General features: G+C 41.9%; 1 protein-coding gene across 1 annotated transcript in view; it reads right to left on the bottom strand.

Annotated features, from left to right (window-relative positions):
- Positions 1–1,409: 1,409 nt before the first annotated feature.
- Positions 1,410–26,689, bottom strand: part of ATP8A2 (ATPase phospholipid transporting 8A2) — a 275,860-nt gene continuing 250,580 nt past the window's right edge. Inside the window, exons 35-37 of the mRNA XM_053935453.1 lie at positions 24,242–24,346; positions 8,851–8,942; positions 1,410–1,523 (exon numbers count right to left, since the gene is read on the bottom strand). Of these exons, the coding sequence (XP_053791428.1) occupies positions 1,426–1,523; positions 8,851–8,942; positions 24,242–24,346 (295 nt within the window). The 3' untranslated portion in view covers positions 1,410–1,425. The remainder of the gene's footprint in view (positions 1,524–8,850; positions 8,943–24,241; positions 24,347–26,689) is intronic.

Genomic DNA, 26,689 nt, shown 5'->3' on the forward strand with positions numbered 1-26,689 from the left:
AAAAAACAACGCCAACTTTTTAAATACACAGACGTAGTATATACATTAACCATGAAGCCTGGCTTAAACATAGCAGTATTTACTTTATACTGTTCAAAAATGTGGCTTGGCGACTAAAATTAATAGAACTTGTCTGGAGGACAGCATAAGCTTTCTAAGAGCTCTTTCAGCTTTAACTTATGCCCCAGTTTTTGCCCTTTTTTTTTTCTCTTCAACATCCCAATCTATGCAGCAGCACGCCTGTCCCAATGGCACAGCAAGGCCATGGAGCCAGCATTCCTTCCAGGGCTCATGGGTCTGAGTGTTTTGGGAAGCCTGTTGATGGATCAGATCTAGAAGAGGGACTGGTTTGGCTGAACAAACAAACAGCAGGTCTTCTCTTCACAATGGCCAGCTCTGTGTGTGTCCATGTGTGTGCATGCATGTGTGTAATCCCTTCCCTCTCTCCTCTGCAAACCTCTCTTACCTGGCCAGGGGACGGCTTCTTTAGGATTACAGTATCAGCCTCCTATGCAGATGTACATCTTATCAGCATATCTGACAAGATGGTACCTTTAAAATGAAATTCTCACAGTTTTGTTCTACTATTAAACTGGGAATGGGGTCATGGAGGGAAGCCCCAGGCTACATTTGAAGTGCACATCCAAATACATCATGAAGCATTATGAGGAGGCACCTAATTGAGCTCATCTTGGTGTCCAATGCCATGCACTCAAGACAGCTGCCCTGCCAGGCTCTGACTTCCCCATCCTGGCTGTGTGAATAAGCTATTATTTGGGTTTCAGAAAGCTAAGATAGAAACCTAATAAATCCTGTAAGAGGGCAAGAAATAGTCTAAGTAATTGATTGCTATCTTGTGTTATTCTGTCATAAGAAGGCAAATAAGCATTTTTAGCTACAAACTGTGTTGCAATCAAAAATTTTATGCCAAATAGTCTGTTGAAAATTTCATTCAAATTAATTAACAGTGACTACAAGAAGGAGTAAAGTCTGCATGCAGTTGTGTGCACTTGGTCTGTGTATAACAAAACAGGAAATCTCAGCACCCCGTTCCAATTAAGCAAAGGCTGATTTCTTATGGAACATAAATTTTCTACTTTTCCCCCAGAACAACCTTATGCCGATGTTTTAAATAGTGGTAAAACACTGGTTTTAATTTCACACGTCACATAGCACAGTCAAATGCTTCATAACAACATAAACAAAACTTTAGGCAGAGCTTTGCGACTGAAGTCAAACAATGGTTCCCCCCACAATATGCACTCAAGGTTTGCAGGGAGAATACAGAAACTTGTTGGCTAAGGCCACAGAAATGAGTTCTCTGGTGTTTTGGCTGCTGCTGCCAAATCTAGTCATGAATGTGTTAACAGTGGATGCATTGATCCAAATCCCATTATTCCCACCACCCATCAAGTGAAGAATAATTTATTCTATTTCTGCTCTCCTTTTGGTCGTATCGTAGGATCGAACAACTTGTGACTGGGAAACAACACCGTGTTCTTCTTGAGAAAATGCATACCCATCTGAAAAAGCAGAGGAAGAAAAAAGAAATCAGTCACTGGAGTTGAGCTCAAGAGCACTGACCACTCTTAGAAACAGTTTTAGGTATCAAAGTTATGTAGTTATGTGATGAGACTACAACATCTTAATTTCTGTGCTGTGCTTCTGATGCTTAGAGCTGTGCACTGCATTGCCCATGTGGCACAGAAAGGGTGTCTGCTGCCAGCTCAGTCCCTCTGCTCTCCTCCCCAGGCCAGGTCAGTGGACACAGTCACCAATGCCCTCTGTGTTAACCTAATAAGCTAGAGATTGATTTGAACATGCTCCCATAGTATTCCCATAGTGGCAGAGCTTCTCTAAAGACTTAACAGAGAAGTAGAGATTTGCATTTCAGCTTCACTCCTCTTAAGTCAGCTTGATACCAGCAGTTTCTCTGGAGAAAGGTGGGAGTGTCTAGCCCACAACCAGATTTTTCTCACATCTTCCTCTTAACTCCTTTCAGGATTTTTTTCTTTTTTTAACGATTTTTCTAGTGGAATCTGATGAATGACACTCTGAATCTCTTGATTCTCTCAGCTAGTCACTTATATTTTGCATAGAGAAAATACACATTCTGGAGGTGTCTATTTTGTTAATCCTGTGGTCTCCCTAGAAATTACTCAGATGAAAATAATCACCTGCCTGATTTCTTTTAAAGTACTGTGGACAGGCAAGTGACATTTTTGATAGCATCTGCAGAACACCACAATGCTGGTAGAACAGTCACAAATAGCTAATGGGTCAACATGATGAAACAGCAGACAGACTTGCCGATGTGGCCCTACAGAAAATTCTGAATGAAAACTATAGCAAAGGACAGGAGATTTTTTGACAACCCGAGTCACAAGCACAACAAGAAATCTTTGCCAGTAAGTGGAGGGGATTCAAACAGAAATACATTGCTCCAGTCACATACCCCTCATGGAAGTGATTGCAGGACAGCAGGAACTTTGATTTGATTACGTGACCAATTATCCCAGCATCCCATTTTATTTTCCCTGAGCAATCCCATGCCAATATACATACTGCTACAGAGGCACAGGTTTGTTTTTCCTGCCTGTAGCTGAAGGTTCACAGAATACATTCATGAAGTGTAAACAACCTTTTGGAAAAAAGTATGTCCATACTGGATCATTGCAAAGGAAGTATGATGTACAAAACAGGCTTTCATTTAAAAAAGGGTAGATTCACACTTAACAAACACCTCCAGTGGGTTTGTTCCATGTGAAGGGCCAGCATCCTGTTAGCATTTTTGGCTAAAATCTCCATGGATAAGTCAACTTGGTCAAAGACCACAAGCTTAAGCCCGAGAAGACTGAAGCCCATGTCCCATTACCTGATTTGCATCGAGGTGGCTTTACCATATTTACTTATCCATAAGATCATCCAGCATAATGGAGTCTTCAACTGCCATAACTACTGCAAATCCAGCACTGACCATACAAGTCAGTCCTGCGTGTCATCTTCCCATGACCTGCTTATTCCCAGTGCTGGCACAGGCCTGTGGACAGCCAGGCAGCCCAACCACTCCGCAATGCCAATGTAAAACTCAGTCAAAGGAACTTGTTCACTGCTCTCACACCAACAGGAAACACCTTAATGCAGCAAGAAATTTCGGGCTAAGATTATCTGTGATTAAGAATACCAAGGGTATCCTTACATGTTCATGTCCATCATCCATCCTGGACTACCAGCAACGAGGGTTTTGTGCATATGTCATGGGATAGGCTGTGACCCCCAAGCTTCTCGTCGAAGCTCAACATTTGGCAGCTCATTTTAAGACTTTTCCTGTAGATGTCTATACAGGAAGATGAGTTCATATTACGTTTTTCTATTCACATTACAATTAAAATTGAAGTTCAAGCTGTTTAGGCAGCTGACTGTGCCTTGTCAAATCAAAATGCTGCAAATGCTTGAGTCCCATCTGCACTCCCCAGGTAGCTCTACACTTCCACTGTTTCCAGACCCATCCAAAAACAATGAAAGTTTCCATCTGTCATTTACTAGAGAACTTTCTGGAAGTTAGAACTTTTCCCCCAACTCCAGTTTTAAAACCACACCTATGAGCCTGCCTTGGCAACAAGGCCCTTATTGTTCTGCTGTCCTGAAGCAGCCCAAGGAAGGAGCACAGTTCTTTGGGGCTTTCTGGGCACAACCCACTCACCCTCACAGAAGGAAGGACCTTTATACTCTGAGACTTTCTATTAATGGAGGAAAGGGGCACTTTTGAGTATCTGTCAGTGGGGCTCATTTGTTAAGAAGAGATTCACATTGTCATGAAATCTAAGATTTCACTGGTACCAGATATTATCAGACAATCTACTGAATTTTAAAAGCATCCTGTTGGGTTTTCTTAAAGCTTTGATATTCTCTGAGTAGATCCAAATCTAGTCTCCCATTAGGTCTCTAATTTAACTCACTCTTTTTCTGTTCGCTGCAATGGCTGTTCTGGTCTGTGCAGCGCTGGACTACAGCAACCATCTCGATGGGTGTGCCTCCCACACAGACAGCAACGCTGTGCAAGCTCAACAGCACTCTCATGGCAACAGCTTCCAAGTCCAGGACCAGAAAGGGTCCAGAGGGCTCTTTTTATTCCAGAAGATCTCCTCATGGAAGGACTGCTTACAGGTTTAGTCACTTCAGGGATTTATTTTAGAGGCCTTCTACTCCTTGCACTCTCCTCTGATACACCCAAATTGTCTGCCCCTGGATTTGTTTAGGACAGCCAGCAAGAGGGCAGTTGTCACTGGCAGCCTATCAGAACCCTCACCTGCTGCAGCATTTCACTAATTCATACTGCAGTGGTATTATGGTTTAGTACAGTCCAAAGTATAAAATGAATCCTTTTGTTTGTCTTTGGAGAAAAATGCCTAGATTCAAATCCACTAAAACTTTTAGGGGTTAGGGAGATGTGAGAGACTTTTTTTTTTTAATCTCTTTTAGGAAATATTGCTTCTTGATATAATGAAAATCAACATTGTGGTATCACTTGACCAGCCAAATTCTGTCTCAGGAGAAACATTTGGTTCTGCAGAATTTTTTAAGGAGATTTGCTGTGATGTCACAGTTCACATTTACCAGTCAAAAAGTGAATGCTAACTCAGCTTTGACTTCTCCAGCAAGCATCTTCTGTTTAACCTGGGAAAGGGAAAGCTGCCTAAAATCTCAAACAGTCTGACTAATGCTTACCGAAGTAAATAATTTCTCTTCTGATAAACCATGCCTGTGTTTTCTTAAGGACCCAAGAGGAATCCCTGACAAATGGTCCCATCTCTTTAGTCTCAGATACCAACTTACTGGTATTTGCAAGTAGAAAATAGAGTCAGATGCCACAGCATCAAATTCTAAACCAATAATTCCTATTCATTTTTCCTAAATTGATATTAAGAGATTGCAATTCTACTTAACTGTCAACAAACATGTAGCTTAGAAAAAATACAGAATGTATATTATATTTCAGACACAAGCAAGATAAGAGGAAAAAGAGTTTAGAAAGCATCTCAAGTAGCTCCCCTGTTGTTTTTCAAATAAAAATGCACTAGCAGAAAAGTGAAAGGAAGAAGGTGTCTGCTAGTGGAGAATAAATGGTGGGATTAGAGCCCTCAGCATGAACACATTATTATTATTTATCATTTGCCAGCCCCCATACTGTGAAAGGAACCTCAGATGACAGGTGCTTTTTTCCCACTGATTAATAAGGTGCAAACCATATGCTATGCATTCAGATTTACTCTATGAAGTCACCATATTCTGTCAAAGGAAGAAGGATTTTCTTTGCTAGCATAGGAAGCCTGGGCCAAGTGCAGTAATCCTCACTCAGGCATGGCTATTGGTGTTTCAGGGGGAGCTCTGCCAAAACTGTGCTTAATGGGAGCAGGACTCAGCTCTATTTTTAAAGAGCATATTGAGACAAATGATAACTGAACACCAGCAGGAGCATTACAGGAGGCAAACCACCCGAGAAGGATGCTGTGGAACTTTCCTTATGGATGGAGGGTACCCTTCCCATCCTCTGGGGGCACAGGTGATACAGGTCAGTCATGCAGGAGGAAAGGGGAGGTCAAGAGCCATCTTTTATATCTACAGAGTTTGTCTAAAGGAGGTGCTGCTCTCATAAAGTCACAGAAGTAAAAAAGACAAGAACTTGGATGGAGACCCAGGGAGAACTTCACTGCCAGCAAACCCTCTGAGGGAGAATTTTTGGAAATCATTATTGCTCCTTCCCTCAAGGGAGAGCCACACAGCAAGCTAAAGGGAAGGGTACAAAGACACATCTGAGAGGAGCCTGGTAGCATTTCCTGCGCATTCTTAAGAGGTTTCAGAAAGCAGATGGCAACAGGGGGTGACCAATTTCACCAGGCACCTTCACCGGGAGGTGAGCGCAGCCTGGGGAGCAGCGTTGTCAGCACTGCCTACAAGATTGCACTGAGATGGTTTTATTTTAGCACTTGGGCTTGACAACCATATGCAACTCTTCCACTAATGTCTCCTGACAATGCCATCCAAACAGGAGCTTCACACTTCCTTTTTTTTTTTTTTAAGTTTTGATAAACTTCCCAGAAGTTATACTAGTAGAAAGGAACCATGTAATCTTTGACAGTACAGCCTGTAGATAGATTTATTTCCAGAGCTTCTGGCAGCTCTTCACAATTCAGGAACACAAAAACAAAGAGCAAGAAAAGTAGGCATGAAGGTTTTACTTTAAGGACATACTCTTCCAAATGGACAGGGCTACTCTCCAAGGCAGCCACTCTGAGCCAGTTTCTTTAGTGAGAGGAGGTGTTTGAGAGACTAATCCTGGCTGGCACTCCCATATGGCACTGCCATGGCACTGGCTGTGCAGCTCTGTTGCCCACTTTGGGGGCTGGACCCACAAGAGCCTGGTGCTGTATGGGAGCACCCCAGCCATACATCACGCCTTAAGCTCTTGTGCTGTGCTAATGCCTTTGGAGAAGGGCTGGCTCACCAACAGAGAGCTAAGGAAACACACAGAGTGAGCTTCTGCCTCTTGTACAGGGCTGTGTAGCCTTACCTTAGTCAGCTCTTTGCTCCTACCATTGACCACCAGTAGTAGCCCAGAAACACCTTGTGAGATTTTTCTCCTTTCCATGGGGCTGGAAACAAAGCTGTCTAGGCATTGCTTCCTCCCGAAACATTTGGAAATGGTATCTGTCAAAAATAAAGTAATTTCCAACCCAGTATTGCATCTTTGCAATCTGTGCTAGGAAATTTAATCCCATTTTCATTCCTTGTTGGGACCAAGGCAATCCATTTGCTTAAGCTTTTGTCAGCTCTAACTAAACAAACCATTTTCCTGCTTTATATGTAAGCAACAGATTCTGAGTTGAAGCCACAAAAGCAATTTTTGGTCTTCACAGCCTGGGAATTTAGGGCCTGGTGGAAACATATGAACAGTTCAAGACTTCAAACAGAGTACTTGCAGTGTGATTTAAGATACCGACCCAGCATGTCAAGGCTACTGCCCTATTCATCAGCTCTCTGCTTTGAAGATTTCTAGCATTTAGTAAACAGTTGTACAATTTAGGGTTGTGAAAACAGCACATATGTTCCCTGGATTTCACATGGCCTTGTACATATAGCAGCTATGCGACGCTGGAAAATAATATTTGACAAGAGATGACAGAAGTCATGGACACATCACAAAAACCATCTTTCAATCCTAACAGCTTCACAATCAAAATTTATGTTCATGTGAAAAACAGATTGCTGATTGTAACCTGGCCTGACTGGCCTGACTCATTTAGCACTTAATCATTTGCATTTATAGGGAAGCTGGTTATCCAAATTAGGGTTTATTTTGATCTCATTTTCTTTCCCAATAGCTGTTCTACTAACAACCTGATGATGTGTTCTTTGAGACTAAAAGTACATGTTAAGTCTGACTAGTTACCTCCTGGTGTATCTCCTTTCTGCACCGCTTCACAGGTTTCACAGACTGTGGTAAATCTCCACAGCAGACTATTTTGACAGCCATTTATTTGTGCATTTTATGGATTTCTTCTGTCAATCATTGCTTTTGGAATCTCCTCAAAGAGCGTGTTTGCATGCCCAAAGCCATGTTGCTATCAGCATTCCTGGCTCCTTTATACAAAGGATTAAATCCTTGCAGAAACATGGCCCACAGGGCTGCTCTGCTCACTGGCCTCTCTCCCCAGATGTGGTGGGATTGATTACCAAAGACCCTACATCCCTTGACACTGATGGTGGCCTTCCAATGGCTCTATCAAGGACAAAGACTATCAGATCCATCACTGTCCCACTCCTTCTAGTCAAATTTCCCACAGAAAACAAGAATACCTCAGGTATTATCCCAGCCCTGCCTCCATGACCTGAGCCATAACAGTTCTGCTACAGAAGGAGACACAGCCAGCAAAAAAATTTGACACTGTGATTCTTAAGCAGTCAAGGGTGTCACTTCCTACTGCAATGGCAATACAAACCCCAAATCCTGAGTGTCTGCCCCTTGCCCTGTGTGCAGCAGTACTGCACACTGAGGGAGTTATTTTCTTTAGTAAATAAGCCTATTGTCACCACCAGTTTCATCCCAGGAGAGACTGCATTTTCTCACTAGAAAGGGCTCACTGGACTCCCTGGTCCCTCAAGACAGCATGGTCCTTCAAAGCATCTGGCCTACAGAGCTGCTAGAGATGATTTTAAATACTGTGTATGCCTTTAAAACACTGACAAAAACCCATCAGGTCCAGCAGACAAAGGAAGACGAAAAATGGATGACTTGTACATCAACAAGAAATGCCATTTATTTGAAGCAGCAGCAGTAGCCAGTTGTGACATTGCTTTTCTTTTCCCAGCAGCAGACAAAGAGGGAAAGAAGAGGAGAGAAGCAGCTCTGTAGGCCATGGCTTTCCTCACCGGCAACACACAGAATCCTAATGGCATCCCTGAAACATCATTGTATTCTCAGCAAACCACAGCTAATATGACATTTCATACAGAAATAACTTCTATTAAAGCTAGGCTCTATCACAGCATTTACTTTACGCAGAGTTTTTCATTTTTAGACTATTCTTAAGACTATCAGAATTCTACCTTTAGAGAACCTGCATACTAGGATTTTATCATTTGGGCCTGTTGATTGGATCCTAGGGAATTAACCACATTTGAGCTCCCCTTGCCTAGGGCCAGATACACTAATTCCACTTCCAAATGTACGTGTCTTGCTTGGCAGCGCTAGATTATCTCTACCTACAATTTAATTAAAAAATAATCACCCTTGGCTTCCCTCATGTGGGCTGACGCTGTGAAACACAGCGGATGTGAGCCGCTACTTACGTGACACGCTTTGCTGGACAGAGTGAGCGCGGAAAAGGCTCGGGGGAGTTTTCCTGCCGAGCCTTTTTAACAAATGGTCACGTTCGTTCACGCTAAGGGAGACAGAAAGAGAGAAAACACACCAGTGAGTAACCAGATAATTTCAAGGTAAAAGTCAACTGTATTTAAAGTACCTGGCAGCTTTGACTTTGTCAATGCTAAAGGTGATTATAGCATGAAAAAGAATTTTCTCTTTCTTTAAACTGCACATTATCAAGAGAACTCCTCCTTTCTAAGGACACTTTCTACAAATCTACTTTTGGTCAATTTATCGCTAGTATCACCATCACTGTGATTTCTAAATGTGTGATGCCTCTAAATCATTACAAGCCATATTAGAAGTCTGACATCGATATGGAACGTTAGGAAGATTTCTCTTTAATATTATGCATATGAATCACAGCATCCACAAACTGCCTTAGAGAGAATGAGCAAAGCATGGTCGCTTAGCACAAGGTAGAAGGCTTCTATCACACCTGCAAAATGGCCTGAAGCAACCAAAGGTAGGACCCATAGTTAACTCTGCTTTCTAAAAAACGCTCTCAATTTTAACCTCCCATATGGAAAGAAAACTTTCTATCCAGTTTCTTTTATTAAAAACCTATTTGGTTTACACAGTTCTTGTCAGAAGCCTGAAAAAATTACTGCTGAAATCACAAAATGTGAAAATACAAACTTAAGGTGAAAAATACTTACAACAGGTTTAACATACCTACAGGAACTATTAGAAGCATTCTCCACTTCAATTTTTATAAAAAAGCACAACACTCACTTCATCAAGAACTTTATGCCCAGAGTTAAAAAATGATGACAAAGATCCTGACCTTTCAAAGCACTTAATTATGTATATGAGTCCCACTAAATTCAGTGGGGTTTTAAAATATTGGAGGCCTTCAAATCTCATTACACTGAGGCCTCAAGTAACTTAAATATCTGATTATTTTCAGAAAGATATAAAGAGTCTACTTTGGTTCAAAGTTCTCCACAATTGGTCTGTTTATTCCACCTCACCCTTATTTCTGACACTGAGATGGAGCTAGTGCATAGAAGGGATCTGTTTGCTGGTACAGCTCCTTGCAGTGCCTTTATCCCATTTGCCCCACATTTACACTGTCTCCATTTTCACAGTCTGCTTTTTCTTTCACATCTTTATTCACAAGGAGCAATTGCACTGATTATGCTGCAAACATGGATACACACCTGAATGCCAGTGCTGGTATCTTTCTTGGGTTAGATTACAAATTCACATGCATTTGGTGTATGAAATGGAAATCCCAGCAGCACAGCTGCTGCTGTCGACATGCTAACAACAGCTTTAAACAAACAACTCCCTTTCACTGAAGCAGTTTGCTAACTTCAATCAGGAAAGTAACTGAAGAATCTCTGAGATGCCTATAATATGTAATCCATCCACGCAGGCTTATATTCCACTTAATAGTCCATTAGGGTAATAGCCAGGCTCACAGTCCTCTGTTCAGTGCATAATGAGGTGTCCACAAAAGACAGGGTGGAATCCTTCTCTCTTTCCTGTGATCTCCAAGCTCACACATCTGAACTAGAAGCTTGTAAAACCTATGGACACCTCCTCAAAAATCTTTACAAACTCTCAGCATTTTCAGACACTTGGTTTCTTCCCCTCCTTCCCTTGCACCACAGAATCACACCTGCAATGGGTATGGCAGGTTGCTTTCCCTGCCTGCAATCAGCAGTATTCCCTCAACATAAAACAGAAGTTGATAATAAATTTTGAAGCAAAGTTTTGATTCCAACTGAGTCTGTCAAACAAACTCTAACAACTCTTGGCTCACGAGACCTGCGTGTGTTCAAAGAAGAAAGGATCAGATGTTTCCATTAAAACTAGGGTTACAGCATGAAAGCTTCTAAAAATCTTGGAGGGCCCAACTGATTAAAAAAAAACCAAGATCAGTTACTGGCTGTAAGAAAATCAAGTACATACAGAAAGAAGGTTCTACCTGTTCCAAGCAGGCAGCATGATGGAAAACCCATGCTACAAAGAATCACCACATAAGGGTGATGCAATGGAAGGTACAAAGCAAGACATGAGACTTCTTTAACCTTTAACATTCCTTGCTTAGAAAGTTGACAGCCTGCAGAAGCAACCACTACCAGTGCATGTGCAAACCAGTGATGCTGAACTGTACAACCTCCTGCTGACTGCAGAAGACTGCTGGGTAACTTGTTAGTTTAGTGAAACACTGTTTGAACACACTGCTGTCCTGTGAATGACAGAAGTGCAGTACTTGTTCATGTTCTGCAGGTAAAGAACATGTAGGAAGACTCTTTTCTATCTCAGTAGGAGGGTGATTTAAAAAAAAGGAATCTTAAACAACAAAAATACTTGTTGTAAGGGACAAATAAGCAATATTTGCCATAAAATTCTTACACTGAGAATGGAATTAACCACAGCAGAAAAGCTCACAAGGAAAAATTCTTCATCTGCTTGTCTACCATGCAGTAACAGATGAGGTGCAGATCAATAATGCTTAGCCCCTCAGGTTCCTAATTCAATGTGCAGAGGAAAGCCTGCTGTTAAGGGACCTCTGAACAGGAATGACACATTGCAGCTCTAAGAATGCCAAAGCTATGCTGTCTTTGATATTGCTAATTACAATCAACAAGTTCAAAACTGAAGTCACATCTGATTTCCCCAAATGGGAAATTATATTTGATTGTATCTATGCAGAATTAGAGCATTTGTGGTTTAAGTACGAAGGATGACTAAATAGACCGCAAGCAGGACCAGTCAAGTACTATAAGATAAACCTTTAATACACAGAAAGTAATGCAACACAGTTCTTCTGAACTGGATGAGTATTTGATTTACAAGCAAATATTAGATCTCCCAATAAAATCCCTGAAAGTGAAGTGGCTTTCTTAAGTAGTAAGTGTTTGCACTCGTATATACAAGTCCCTGCTTTCAGAAAAGGTTTCTGCCTGCTGCTAAAAGGTAACAAAGTGAAGACTTCTCTGTCTGCCTCACACTTTGATGCAAAAGTAACGACAGCACTGGGCTCACAGGCAACAGGTTGGGCCTTACTCACAGAAATACTGCTTTTAAATCTATTCCAAGCATTAGCCATTATTTTCAGATTTAATTCTGTTTTCTAGTGACTCCAAGCCAGGGCTTAAACACTCCCATGGGGTCTAAGGATGGCATCTTCAGATGCATTGAGGCAAAAGGATACAAGATCATGAGATCACACTCTGAAAACTGGACAGTTGTGTTCATATTCAGGAACTCAAAAATTCATCGGAACAGAAGACGACACAAGCCCAGACATTCTTATGGAAGTCAGTGACATGGAAAGTGACAGTGAAATACACTTTAGCTGGTTAGTCAGTGACCTCCGAGGGGGTAAGGCAGAGGCACCATCTATCTGTAATTATATAAAGGACAAAGAGCACAGACAAAATGCTTTGAACTAAACAAATACTTGACTAGAACAAAAACTATTGAAAGGTTCAGATTCTGAGGGTTTCTAGGAGAAAAAAAAAAAGATTAAAAAAACTCATTAGTCAAGTCAGCTAAAATCAGATTTAGTTGCTATCAATAATGCAGAATACCTTAGGCCAGGAATGCCTTTGTGATGGCTTCATGAGAGAGTCAAGATGACTTCTGCATGCCTGGAAGTCTGTGCCAGCAACATCACACAAATTCATTATGTGAATGACAAATCAAAACGTAAACTAAAGGCAACATGTTATCTCATAATAATGCTTTCAATTCCATGAATAAAATGACTCTTCCATCTTCCTCTCTGAATTGCTCTAAGGTGTCAATGGAGACCTTCATTTTATTTTTTGTATTCTCTTCTTCTCATCCCTCACAAAAGCAAACAGCCCTTAAATCTAGGCAACAAACATCTGGCTTTACACATTCAAATGAGATGCATCAAAACAAACAGAATAATTCAAAGCTGACCACGAGGTCCTGCTGTCTCATTTGCTCGAGTAATTAAAAAAAGATGAGCTTCACCACCAATTAATCTACTGAGCACTAATTAGCGTTAATGAGGATTTGGGGTATTTGGTATAGCTTGACCCAGAATGTCCTCCTGAGTCCATTAATTGACTGGTGGCAAAAGCAGGGATCACAAAGACCGGAAGGTTAAAGTGGATGCAGGTGTCTCTTAAAATTGGATCTTCCCTTAGAAAACATATGCATATCCCAGTTAAAAAAAAAAAAAAATTAACAATTCAGAGCCCTCCTTCTCTTACAAAAGCTGAATTGTTGTTTGTGTTTTGTTACAATTTGCTAGAGGAGATAAGCACACCAAATAGGCAAATACAGTCAGTTGCCACTGGTTTTAATTCACTGCCCTTGTGGATTATGAAGAATTCAGTCAGATACAGACATCTGAAATTATTTGGTTTGTTTCTGCTTCTCCCCTTTCCAGAAGGAAGAACTGAGGTGCCTTGTGAAGCCTTACCAGGGCTGCTAGAGATGACACAACTAAAGCACACAAGCACATTTCCCAGCTGCTACCCCTGTGCCAAAAACATGCCAGGAACTCACAGCAGAAGCTTGGCTCTCCAGTGCAAGATACTCAGGGTCTATGGGCAAGCCCAGAGGACAAGAAAGCTGCAGCTGTTTTCCCTATCATCTGACATGTACAAAGCCCTCACTATACTGTCTGCAGGTGCAGCATCACTGGTTCTTCCACCCTACAGTGGTGCTGCAGCAGACAGCCACAGGTAAATCATTGTTGAGCTTGGTTTAAACCAGAAAAATCCTTCAAGGCTTAGGCTGAAGTTCTGTCCTTAACTCCATTGTCTCCTTGCTACCCCTATGTATTTTCAAAAGAAACAGCAGGTAAACCCTTGTTCAGTCTCTTTGCTTCCACTGGCACACACTCTGCTAAAGACAGCCTGAGAAACTCTGTCTGGCCTGCATTATTCTCCTGTTGGAGGAAACACCTTGCAACGTGTTGTCCTCTCGCTGTGACACCAGGGACGGGAAAGAATGAGGGAAGGGAAGAGAAGATTTTGCAAAATATCCCATATGGCTAAACACAAGGTAAAAGACTAGGAAGTTTCTGTCTTTGTCATCTTGCCCTGTGTATTAAATTTTGAGGGAAAAAGCAGGTACTCTTCCTCTTTTTAAATTTTTGAATTAAAACATAATAATTGATCTCTTTCATACATTTCAAACAATAACTTACATAAAAGTTTCTGTTTCTTGCTGACATGTTTCTGTCACTGAAATCACATCACCATAAAATAAAAAGAGCAAGAAGAAATGTCTGAAGCAGACCTCTCCAGCTTTGATCAATCCTAATCACCAAATCCTTTACAAGCAGACTGTTGATTTTCATTTCAGCCTCTTGGCTCTCAAACTCCCTTATGTGTCTTCTGAAGAAGAATCAGAGATCCAAGCACAATGGCTTCTCCCCAAATATCACCTGGCAAAGAGAGCTTGCAGATCCCTCTCTGGCTGCTAGGACATGGCAGGTATTCCTGAGGATTTATTCTCAAGTCCCATCTCTCACCTTTCATGCAACATAACACTGCTTAAAGGCTTACAGCATCGATCACAGTGCTGGCAGACAAACAGCAAGAACCATACACCAGGCAGAGGCTGTGGCCACACCTTTGTAACTGGCCAGGGGAGACCTATTGTTCTTCCTCAGATACTCCTTGCTGGATGAGGGCACTCCCCCAGAACCACCCCAGGCCTCAGGTTTTTTTTTAGTTTGGAATTGTTATTGGTTATACAGTGGACAGAGACATAACTAGCATAGGCTCATAGGTTTGGCATAAGGAGAACATTAAAAACAACAAGATTATTTCAGACCAGGAATTCAAAATTAAAGCATGCAAAACATCTCAAATGTAAATCACACTAAGGCTTGGAGTTCAGCAAAACTCTTATGCTCAAACACCCAGAACATCCCAGGGCTGTGGAAGAAAGGCCCAACTGGCTCAGAGAGCAATTGTATCTCCATCCTCTGGCTTCAGAGACATCACAGAGAGGATTTGCCCTCCTGCAGAACTGCCAAAGTAGCAACGAGGGGCTTCTGCTGGTTTCCCTCTTTCGATCCACAAAGAGGAGATGTTATTTTTTGTTATCTAGCATTCGATTGCAGGAATGTTTTACTCTGAGGTCAAAGTAGGAGGTCTTTTTAATTTAAAAGGCAAACAGGCATTACTGATAATGAAGCGGCAATGTAATCAAAGGAAAACTCTGGAGCATTTCACAAGGAAGTGTCTGAGGCATATAAACAGTATAACAAAAAAAACCTCCAGCATTCTCTTTGCAGAGTCAGCGTCTACAAACACTGCTCCTTAATCACTCTGGATCCAGCTGAAATAGACATCCCAAACCACTCTTCTTTTGCATTTTACTGTAAATACTCAGCAAGACATTAATAAAAACCCACTACAAGGACACCAAAGGGTCACCAGGCACAAACCACAGGGGAACGAAGACAGAAGCACTGCCTGTGCCATTTGCAGGCTGGGAAGAGCCAGAAGTTACCTATCAGAGGTGACTCCTGCAGCACACAGCCAGGATTTAAGGAGTACCAAGTCCTTGCTGAGGGCCCAGCAACAGCCAGCTTTCCAGAGAAGCTGAGCTCTTATGCTCTGCCATGGTGTAGCACTTCCAGGCCTTTTTTAGTGCAACAAACTCACCTCCAGGTACTTCCAAAGCACACGTGAAAGCCACAGAATAACCTTCCCTCTTCATAAACTGTATTTGACATTATCCAGCCAAATGTTTGCCTGATAAGCACTCAAATGTGTGGCCCTGCAAGACTGACTTGGAGCATACTGAGAGCAGCCAGCTCTCCAGTCCATGAGAACATGGGATATTGAGCTCAGCCCACATGCAGCTGCAAGTTTTTTATCCTGCCTGGATGTGGAAAAGTTAAGAGAATGTCATACACTTTCAGCAGCAGCCCCATGGACGTCCTGGTGGTGACTGATGGCTAAAGCAGCTCCTGCCCTCACCAGTCAGTGGCAGGACCTGCCAGTGCTCCCCACACCACCCCACTTCTTTCAGCTCACACATCACATGGATCCAAACAGTGGAGCTGAGCAGCTGGAGCAAAGATGGGCCAGTCTGACCACAGCTGGTAACAGGTGGTTTGGGAAACCATTAAGCCAGCCTGGCAGCCACATCAACAGAAACCATGGATGCATGGCCCTCACCAAAGCCCTGAAGAAACACTGTTGTTACAGGCTGTGATTTGGCTTGGCAGCACACTACTCCAGCAGCTCTCCCTGTGTGTCCCAGAGGTCTGCGTGGAGGAGCACCCGCAGCCAGCGCGCAGCAGCAGCGCCCAGGGCAGGTGCACACGGGTCTGCCCGCGTTGCCACACCACCTTGTACCCGTGGCAGAATCACCCCGCAGCAGCAGATGGAGGCCAGGACGTGTTGTGAGATTCAGTCAGTCCCCATTTGCAGCACATAGTTCATATATATAGAGTTCTGGGGCCAAATTCTCCACTCTAAATCCACAGAATCCTCTTCAAGTTGGTCCTTAGAGGTGTATGGCTAAAAGCAGGACAAAGCTTTTCCTTTTCATGATAAGCAAAGATGATTTTCATTTTCTTTTTTCATTAACAATGTCTTAAGGCAGAAAAGCCAGATCCTTCTTTGATTCCTAAAATCACTTGGACAATCCATTCTAGCCTTCATTTTTGAGACTGTTATTCCTAAACTTCTTCCAAAGACTACTTAGAATGATACTGAGTTTGCATAGGAAGGTTTTGGTAGTGGGAGGCTACAGGGGTGGCTTCTAAGAGAAGCTGCCAGAAGCTTCCCCCACGTCCTACAGAGCCAATGCCAGCCAGCTCCAAGATGGAATAACAGTGCAGGTTTGATGGGCACCTAATGTCCAGTCAGGGTGAGCCCACTGTAAAAAGACCAAGCACCTTTAAAAAAAATACCATCTAAAAATATCAGCGCTGAACATCACATGCCTCTCTGAAATGCAACAATCCTAAGAAAATAATGGAGGCCTCTCTCTGCTTAAAGTACCTTTCATTTCCAAGCACGGCAGCCACTAAGCACGTGTATATGCATTTCTTTAGGGGGGTGGAACGCAGACATCATTGTCAGATGTCCTGAAGTCAACTAAATTAAAACAGAACTTGAAGCCGCCCAGTTTTGCCCTTAGCCTTCCCAAAACAGGGGAACTGACCCGATTTAAATGTCGGAGAAGCAGAAAAGGCGAAGTGTGGCTTGGTGCTTTTCAGCTACCCTCCTTTTGATATCAGTGCTGTTGACTTCTTGTCCCTAAGTGCCTCACTTTGCACTTACTCTACTGGGTGCTTGGTCATATCCTTTACTGATAAGGTGGCAATACAGTTGCAATTATAACATTCTTTTCCTACTCACTCATTTTTTTTCTGAAGTAGTCACCTTGGAGGGTGAAGTTTTCTGTGCTTGGTCTCTGTGTATGGATTTTTTCTGGTTTGGGGTTTCTATGTGTGCATTTTTTAAAAATCCAAACTTACTGGTTTACTAGAAGTTCACTAATACACTTTTACTGAAGTTAAGATTATTTCTGTCTTCAAAAACTCTAAACTCCTCCTAGCAGCTTTTTTCTTGCTTTTCTTTACAGAAAAGCTAAAGAACAGCTCAGGGCAACAACAAAAACTGAACCTTGAAAGTTTCAGGAACACAATTTAGAGCACAGCCTAGGACATTTGGTTGAAAAAAAATCTCAAATTGCTTTTCTTTAAGCTTTTAAGTATTTTGTAATTGTCCACTAAATATTTAACACCTAATACAACTTCTGTTTTCTTGTTCTTGCTACGCTTAACTTGGCACTTTATTCTTTACAGCAAATCAGAGAGGAGAATGCAGACTGTCCTGCCTCTCTTCTGAGGCTGGGTTAGCCAGCAGAGGAATCAGGGTCCAGGCAGACTGCTGAAGCCATTAGGCTGGAACAGTTGTTATGGAGCAGTTCTCCTGCTGTGCAGCCTGGAGGGAAGATTTCTTCCTCCCTCCCCTGTGGAGATCCTCAGTGCCCAACCCAGTAAGTCAGGATTAGGCATCAGAGAGATTGGCCCCTTAATCAGTTTTAACTCTCATCTTGTAATGTTCCTTTTTCCTAATCTTTCTTTTCAATTTACAACTTCATTTTGGCCTTTGTTCTAATACTGTACCTCCATCAACTTTGACTTTGATAGCAGATTTGATCAGAGCTCTAAATCCTTCTCCAGGTCACCAGGTTTTAACCCTATTTGTGCAGTGTATCTCCCTCAAGGTTACATGATAGCTACAATCAGGATGGCAAATAATTAATTGCACTGGAGAAGGGGAATGTCAACTCTAACTGGTTTGCACTAGCAAGCAGACACTTGGGTCCCCAGTGCCAGTGGGAACATGGTTAACTCCCCCTTCAAGACCTCTGGCAGGGTTGTGAATCCCTTTCTGTCCTGTGCCCCTCCCCACCTCTGCCCCACAGTGGAATCAAACCAGGTAATTGCAAGTGCCTCACACACAGGGGTTAGAAATGTCAGAAATAAATGGTACATATTAAAATGAGGAAATAATGTGATGATTCCTTACTGATATGGGACAGAAGGGAGAGAGAAAAGGACAAGTGTGGAATAAAAGAAAATTATGCTTTTTCCACCTTCCATACATGAATGTTTACCATATGGAATCAAAGAATTAAAAAAAAAAAAACACCACTGATATAATTTTATGTGCTTTTTGCTAGTAAAAGGAGTCTAATATCTTTTTACTAGAAAAGCTGCAAGGAAAAATCATAAATATGCCAATCACTTTCTTGTGTATGCTGGTGGAGAAATCTCACCTTTCCTTCCCAGAAATGGTGCGAAGAACATCTGGAAAAATTGATAAAAAGGATGCTGAGACCTCAAAACCCAAAATGCACCTCTTCCCTCCTCAACCTCATTTTATGCTCAGCTGCAGTGTATGGGCTGGATTCAGATCAGAGTCATGCATATCCTGAGTAAATACATCGAAGTCAACACATTCATGAAACAAGAATTTGGCTCCAAACATCCCATGCTGTTTAACCAGCTGAAAGCACAAGACTAAGCTTGATTCAAGTAAGATTCAGTGCACCTGCTGATGCAAAGGGGCCTTAATGGCATGGTCTCTCTATTCCAGTAGATGTAACTTGGGGTGCATCAATACAGAGACAGAGTACTTTGAAATACAATGAGCCCAAGCCTCACTCCTCTTGATCCTAATGAAAAAGCTTGCCTCTTCCTCAGGAGCCAGGAGATCAGGTCCTCACCTTATTCATGTATTTCTTAAAAGTTAGGTCTGTTTTACCATTTCTGCCTCTGCCAGTGAGAGGCTGAGCCTCTGCCACTCAGTTCTCTGCACAGCCACAAGCCCAAGGCAGGTTTCCCATGTTGCCCTCTTGCTCCTCCCCAGGGACCTGTGGAGCAGGGAAATCTCCACGGGTGCCTGTATCAGCTCACTGATTACCCACCAGGTCACACAGCTATTGAAATGAGACAGGCACCTGCCCTCACACACCAAATAAAACCAATGCCAAGACAGATAATACAACTTGCTCTCAGGGTGAGAGCTGGTCATGAACTTTTCACTGAAGTAGCTGGGTTAGATTTGGTGAGAAGCAGTAAAATGAAAGAGAATGAAATGAAAGAGACACCACTGCGTCTCCTTGTTGAAGGCAGACAATGGAGAGACTGTGGGGAGCTGCTGTTTTAGGTGCACTGGAAAAAACAGTATTTGTTTTATGATATGGAGATGAAAGATGGCACCACAGCCATCACCAGTGGGTGTCTGAGAGCAGCAAGAGTAAAGGGCCATACAGAAAAATGCTGTGCAAACACACTATAGTTATACCTTGCTAGGTCTGTAGTCACTTCACCTTTGTTCAAGGCAAGACTCTGCCTCCCAGATTTCTGATTCATTAGAAGAAATTTTTCCCAATACTTCAGCAATGCGGGCAGTTTTCTGCAACAGCCCAGAGAGGTCCTTCAGCTCCTTGTAAAGTATGCAAATCATGAAAGCCACATTGTTCTTCAGTATCAAACAATCTAATCCTGCCCACCAACCAATTAATAACAGGACAGAAAAACAACCAAAAAGCAGCTTTCAAAGGGAGCTCTCTGGCAATTCCAAGACAGAGAAACCCTCTGGAACAGGAAATCTACTGTCGCAAAGAGGGTGCCGCACAGCTTTGCTCACTCTCCATTAGTTGGCCAGTGGAGCAATAAAGTGACATGGGTTTCCAAAGCAAAGTTTGCTTTGGTGCCTAATCAGGCTTTACTCCACCTGAACTCTTGCTGACTTCAATGAGAGGGTAGATGGAGTGAAAAATGAATGAGGACTTGAAGGTTTGTCCCTTTATGAGCCAAGATTTAAGTTGTAAACTTATTTAAAGACATAAAAATCTCTGCAGCTGAACTCAATGCTGCTTTTGAACACAAACCTTGTTTGTTTTCTTTGTGTAAATCTTTACATGTTAACATGATTAAATCTGCTGGGCAGGTGTCTCCTCATGTCCATGTTTGCTTTGGCACATAAGCTGCCCCTCTCACCTCTCCAAATTCATGAAAATTTAGTGTTAAATCCTGCCTTTTGTTACATGAGAGTGCCAGGGAGCCCCTCTCCCTTCCTAACCAAGGCGTGCTCATGTCACAGCTGGGCTGGAGTCCAGCCCAGCATTGCCAGGTACCCAGGCTGGGGAGGGCAAGTGTGGGTACTCATCTTCCACAGGCAGGCAAGCAAGCATGGCATGGGATCCATCACAGCCCCTTACTGCACACTCACTCTCCTGCTTCTCAAGCTGTTTCTGGAGTTGCCAGTTTTCCAGCTACATGTTCACCCTGATTAATTCCCTGCTTTTGGAATTATCTCACTTTGTGATCATCCCAGCCTCTACCAAATGTTTAAGTTTTCAGCTGTCCAGATGAGGCATATAAAAGAATAAGAGTATGACCTGTTACAGCTCAAGACTATACACTTGCTATAATCTCCAAGCATCACTCTAATGCTATTTGCAAGGTTTCTGGGACCCAGCTGTAGTGCCCAGGGTGCTGACACTCTGCCCTGCACAGACCAAACAGTCCCTCATTAACCACTTGCCTTGATGTTCATTCCCAGCCACAGCAAAAAATGTGCAGCTGCTTTTTTTAGAGCAATACAAGCAAATTCAATTTTAGAAACTGTTCAAGGGGCCAGGATTCAGAAAGATACAACAAGCACTAGTGAAGACACTTTTTATTAACCCAGAAGAATGTGCCTAGCAAGAAAAGCTGTCAGGGTGAAGATCCTCTGAGACAGGATATGCATATCTAGGTATCAAGTGGCACACACAGCTCACCCAGAACTCCTTCCCCAAGCACAGCAAGGACCTAGGTGATATCTGCCCACATTTAACAGCAATTCAGCTGAGTCACAGCAAACTGTTGGCATCCTGCTGTGCAAGCCTAGATGCACTCACTGCTTTCCAGGCTTTGCAAACTGCTTTTTGTTTAGCAGACTGGTTCTGAACACTCACATCTTGCACCTCATTTTTTGTCTAAGGTCTAGGAAATGAAAAAAGCAATTAGCTCCCTAAATCCTTCTCTTATCTGTAATTGGGTGTAAGTTTTTTCTTGTTTGTTTGTGAAAAACACTGAACAAAACCAGTGTCCACTATGTAGGCCATGAAAATAGACCCCCCAATGACAGACAGCTTATCTTCCACAGCTGCCTGAACAAACCAGCACCTAACGGGCCATGTGCTCAGGAACACTTCCAGCCAAGGACTGAGGTGACAGATGGACTTGGGCAGTTTTTACACAGCTCCTTATTTTCTATTAGAAATGAGAAGAGCCCTGTTACTTTCCCTTCCTGCATAGTGTCACATTGCCAAAAATATCCCAAAAGCAATGGGGCCGCGGGCAGGAGGCGAGAGCAGAGCATGCACCTTAGCACACGTTTCCATCAGCTTCAAGGAAATTTTTTAAAATTAAGGAACATGAACCAGAGAGACTAGCTGAAGAAAGTTCCCACTCTATTTCTTTCCCACCCTCACCCTTCCCTTTGGACAAGCACACGATTTCTAGCAGGTGTGAAAGAGCCATGAGACAAACAAAAGAGATAAAAGACAGAACAACTCTGAAGAGGAGTCGGGAGGCCACAACACAAGCACAGCACACCAGCTCCAAGCAGGCAGAGGCACTCTACCATTATCTAGTTCACAGATGGACCACCCAGAAAATCTGGGAGCAATTAGGAATGAGAACAAACAAATGCATGGAAAGAAGGGGGGAGGGAAAATGGGAAGGAGGGCCAGAAGGGATTCCTTACATCATCTCCATGCAAGCGTTTCGAGAATGAAGTGAAGCTATATGGAGGAGGAATGCAGATGAAAGAGTTTGCAGTGAGAGTGCAATAAAGTAAAAGGCTATGAAAACATGGAGTGTATGAATGAATTACAACATGGACATGAAATTTATAGAAAGTCAGGACAGTGTGTAAACAGAGAAAAAAAACAGTCAAGTTCTTGGAAACACAGACATGCACATATAAACAGATCAAATGCTGACTGTCTCTTTCTCACTGTTAACAGCAATTCAACCCAGCCTGCAATCCAGGGATGCACCAGGCACAAAGCTGACTCATGCTCCTCTCTGACTATCAATAATAAGAGCATTAAATACTGGCAGGAAAACACAAATGCTTTGAACCAGCACCAATATAACCTCACATAAATAGATAGGAACCACAGCAACATGCAGGCAACTCACAGAGCTCATACCAGAGCCATATGCCTGGGAACAATCAGTTTTCTGCTGGTCTGGTTTTCACTTACCTGGCATCTATCAGTCCATTAGTCAGCACTTCACAACACCAGGTTACACCTTTCTTGTCTGGGGAGACTGACCTGATTTTGGTACCAAGCACTTTGGCTTCAACTGACTTCAAAATGACTGCTCAACCTTCTAAGAACAAGGCCCATTATTTAATTAATGCCTGATATTAAGTGTCTTTGTTGGTTATAATTGTGGCATAGAAGGTTGCTTTGTTGCTGCAAAGTTTGCTTTCTCCTCTTAAATAATTTGATGTGCAGTTTATGATTTTGCTAGTGAGCACAATTTAGAAACTCTGTTTTGCTGGATCCAAAATTCGCAGCAGAAAAATTACTCAAAAACTGAAGATACCAAATGTTTTGAAGTGATCTTAATCAATAACACTGTGTTTACTTTGTCTTGGCCTCTGAGAAGCAAACTCTGGTCCCTAAGGACATCTTATAAACACATTAAAGTTCACACAAGCTTTTTTAAAAGCTCTTCAGTTTACCATAATCTCAGTAAATCACTGTCTGATCATTTTCCTTAAAACCAATCCTTATTAACACACAAATTCAGTTGAAAAAAATCTACTATCTGCTTGTCTTAGCAGCAGCTAAAATATGGCAATTAGTTTACCTTAGAATAGACATCAAAGGCTCAAAGGATGACCCTGCCCCAGAAGAACAAAATCTTTTAAAAGCCCCATTCCACTCAGTTTGCTAGTTTATAAGGTTTGCTAAAATCCAGTTTAATGATCATGTAGTTTCTTAGCAAGTCATGAGGTGCCATATTGTGTAAGGAACAGAAGAGTTAGTTCTAAAACCTTTTTGAACTTGGGAAGCTTTTCCGACCAGCTGATGCAGAACCACATTCTGAGATGGTAAATGAAACTGTTGGATGCAAAAGCCTCATCATGATTTTCTTTAGCTTCTTTCAGAAGAGACAAAAGTTCCCACACAACACGTACTCTCTATACAATGAAAGGTTCAATAATAGCAATATATTCAAGTCCATATGGTGCGGTTATAAGGGAGAGGCACAACGAGAAACTGAGAACCCTGAAGGCTAGAGACCTGCAAGCTGTAGTGAAAAAAGCAAAAGCATAAAAAAACCTCTTAAGGTGAAACTGAATAAAGTAGTAGGGCACAATAGATTAAGCCAGTTCTCCTTTTAGCTACAGTCTTTATATCCTGAGCTGCTGACCGCTCCCTCCTCTGACATGGTTATCTTTTTTTTTGTTTTGTTTTTTTGGATGACATAACAAAGTGCTTTCAAAACCAGTCTGCCTCACTGGCCAGGTAAGAGCACCACATGTTACCACGCAGGAGACTGAGCAGCAGTTTTCAACAGAGCCTCACAGCAATAATGCAGGAGAAATGAAACTGAAAGGGCTGGTTTCTGTGGGGGGAACAGACACATATGAATGCTGTTGTGTCGTAGTGCAACATATGCAAGGGAACAGCAATAAATGAATAATACAGGAGAAGAAGCCTTATTAGCTTGTCTACAATCAGATTTTAATGGTGAATGAGAAATAGGTAGGGGAGAAGAAAAGGAGGATCTGGTTTAAACATTTAGCATAGACTTGCCTCTTTCCATTACTATCACGAAGCATGGCTTTTCCCAGTTCTCTTGTCTTCGTTTCCAACTCCTTAACTTGCTCCAGCAAAGTTTTATGGTAGGTATGCTTCGCCCTATACCACAAGGAAAGGACAAAAAACAAAACAAAAAAACCATGTGAACATTTGTTTTGCTACAACCCCCCCAGTTTTACCTCTCAGGTGAGAGGCACAGGGCCCTCCCTTGAAGGATTTGGGAAATAAAGCACAGTGTATGCATGTTAGTTCAGGTTCACAATACCTGGGGAAAAATACATACGAAATGAGAAATCAGGATGACTTCAAATTAAACAGAGCTCAGCCACTTCAACACAACACTCAAAACCTAGCCAAGCAGCAATGCTATGGGACCACAGAGACCTGACCCTGCTGCCGTGGGACTGCTCAGGACCAGGGTACTCAGACAAAAGAGCTGGGATTCATTGAATATTCATGGCAGTAAAACATGAATCCACTCTATCTTTTGAGCTACGCGTGGCACCGCTCTGAAAACCAAAGGAGAGTCTCAGCTAATAATTGCCATTTAAGCCCCTTGATTTTCATTTATCAGTCTCACGTGACTGGAAAGGCACTTCTGTCCTCAATGAACTTCCAAGCTGACAGTAACAAGACTGTCTGTGTCTTCCTACTTTTTTAGCTTGAGGATTCAAAGAGTAATCCATGCACCACACATGCAATCAAAATTTAGAGTGTGATTTAGAGTACCCCATGAAGAGACTTGGGCCTTTTCCCCCCTCAGGTTCACCTACTGCTCCAGGGCTATTATACCTAAATTACACTGACATAGGGGACACAATCGAGTCCCCTTTTTCTTGACCTGTACAAAGCAAGAACACAAAACGCAGGGATCTTTCTCACATGGGCAGTTTTTGATCTTTTGTGCCAGTTAAAGGAGGATAAGTGTCCCATGATAATATATTGATTTGCATGTGACTGCACAATAAGCCTAAAAACAAGATGGAGCCAAGTTGGCTGAGACACTACTTGCTTCATAACATTAAATTAATATTCTGCAGCTCAAAGGTGGCAAAAAGTTCTTTACAAGTTTTATAAAACATGCAGACATTAAAATCTTTAGCCAATGATATAAAACAACATAAAACTCCCTCTAAAAGAAAAATAGTAACTGGTGCGTATGTACTTAAAAATAATGAAGATGCATTTATTTTTAAAAAGTATGATACTATTGCTCCTTCCATAGGGAATAAGGAACAAAGACCACAAAATGTTTGCTGGCACTGTTTATAATGACAGTGCCTTGATACCAATACTCAGATATCTAAGTCCTCTGGTCTTTGTGTTGCTGAATTACACCCCAAATACCTAAAAATGAGAAGCTAAAATGAAAATGACATCTGCAGTTAAGAGAAAAAACAATAGAACAGAAGATGAAGCACACCAAAATCTGAAGGTAAAATTTATAAAGATGTACTTATAATGGTATATTGTTAAAACAAACCTCCAAAGGTGTATGATTTGTAACACCAACATACTGTGTCGAAAGAAATGAGTAACAAGGATATTTTTAAAATGCATAATGCTTCAGCAATGTGAGATTACCAACAGCTGCACAGAAATTAATTAGATTCAAGCTGCTATCACTAGTTAGGCTAATGATTAGATTGGTCTCCTCTTTGAGGAAGGGAAAATATAGCTATTAAAATGAGAAAGCTTTGAGGCTATTAATTTTTATAACCTTTTCAGTTGAATTCACTATGACACTCTTTAATTTAAATAAATACATTGAAATTTTGACCCTTGAAATTTTGACCTTCATCTCTTCCCTTTTAAAGAGGTCATACCTACTATTGCAAACTTCAAGACTGAGCATGTTTAGAATTTTTCAAATCCTTCATAATCAGTTTTCCTCAGTGACAAAAACATAGAAATATACATGTTATTCAGTCTCTTCCAAAGTTCCATGTTTATCTTGCCATAAGCCATAGGAGATGTTTTTCTTTTCTCTTAGAGTGAATATTGAATTCAAAATTTGACAGAATGGATCCTGATCAACAAGTCCAGTTTGTGCAGCTCAGCATCAGGAGGCATGACACTGATGTGATACAACATGGAAGAAATACTGTTGGCCTGAAGTTGGGAATAATGAAGTGTTTTTAAGTAGTGTGAAATGATTAAACACATGGGTTCTTCTGGGGCTGGTAGTTGGTATGCATTGAGTCACTCCTTCACTTGGAAGCAGGAGCACCCATGGAAACCAGTAATAAAGTATTATCAATAAATAAAAGAATATGAAAAAAGCCTGAGGTAACCTATCCACATGTTCCCTCAAAAAACAAATACTAAAATATGGTATTACAATTGCCTCAGAGTCTGGGCTTGCTCCTATCAAAGTCACCTGCAAATATTCCACAGACTGATGGCAACAGGGCTGGATACTTCATAACTTTTCCCCTACGG

Source organism: Vidua chalybeata, chromosome 2 (assembly GCF_026979565.1).
Source record: "Vidua chalybeata isolate OUT-0048 chromosome 2, bVidCha1 merged haplotype, whole genome shotgun sequence".
In the NCBI taxonomy this organism is placed as follows: Eukaryota; Metazoa; Chordata; class Aves; order Passeriformes; family Viduidae; genus Vidua; species Vidua chalybeata.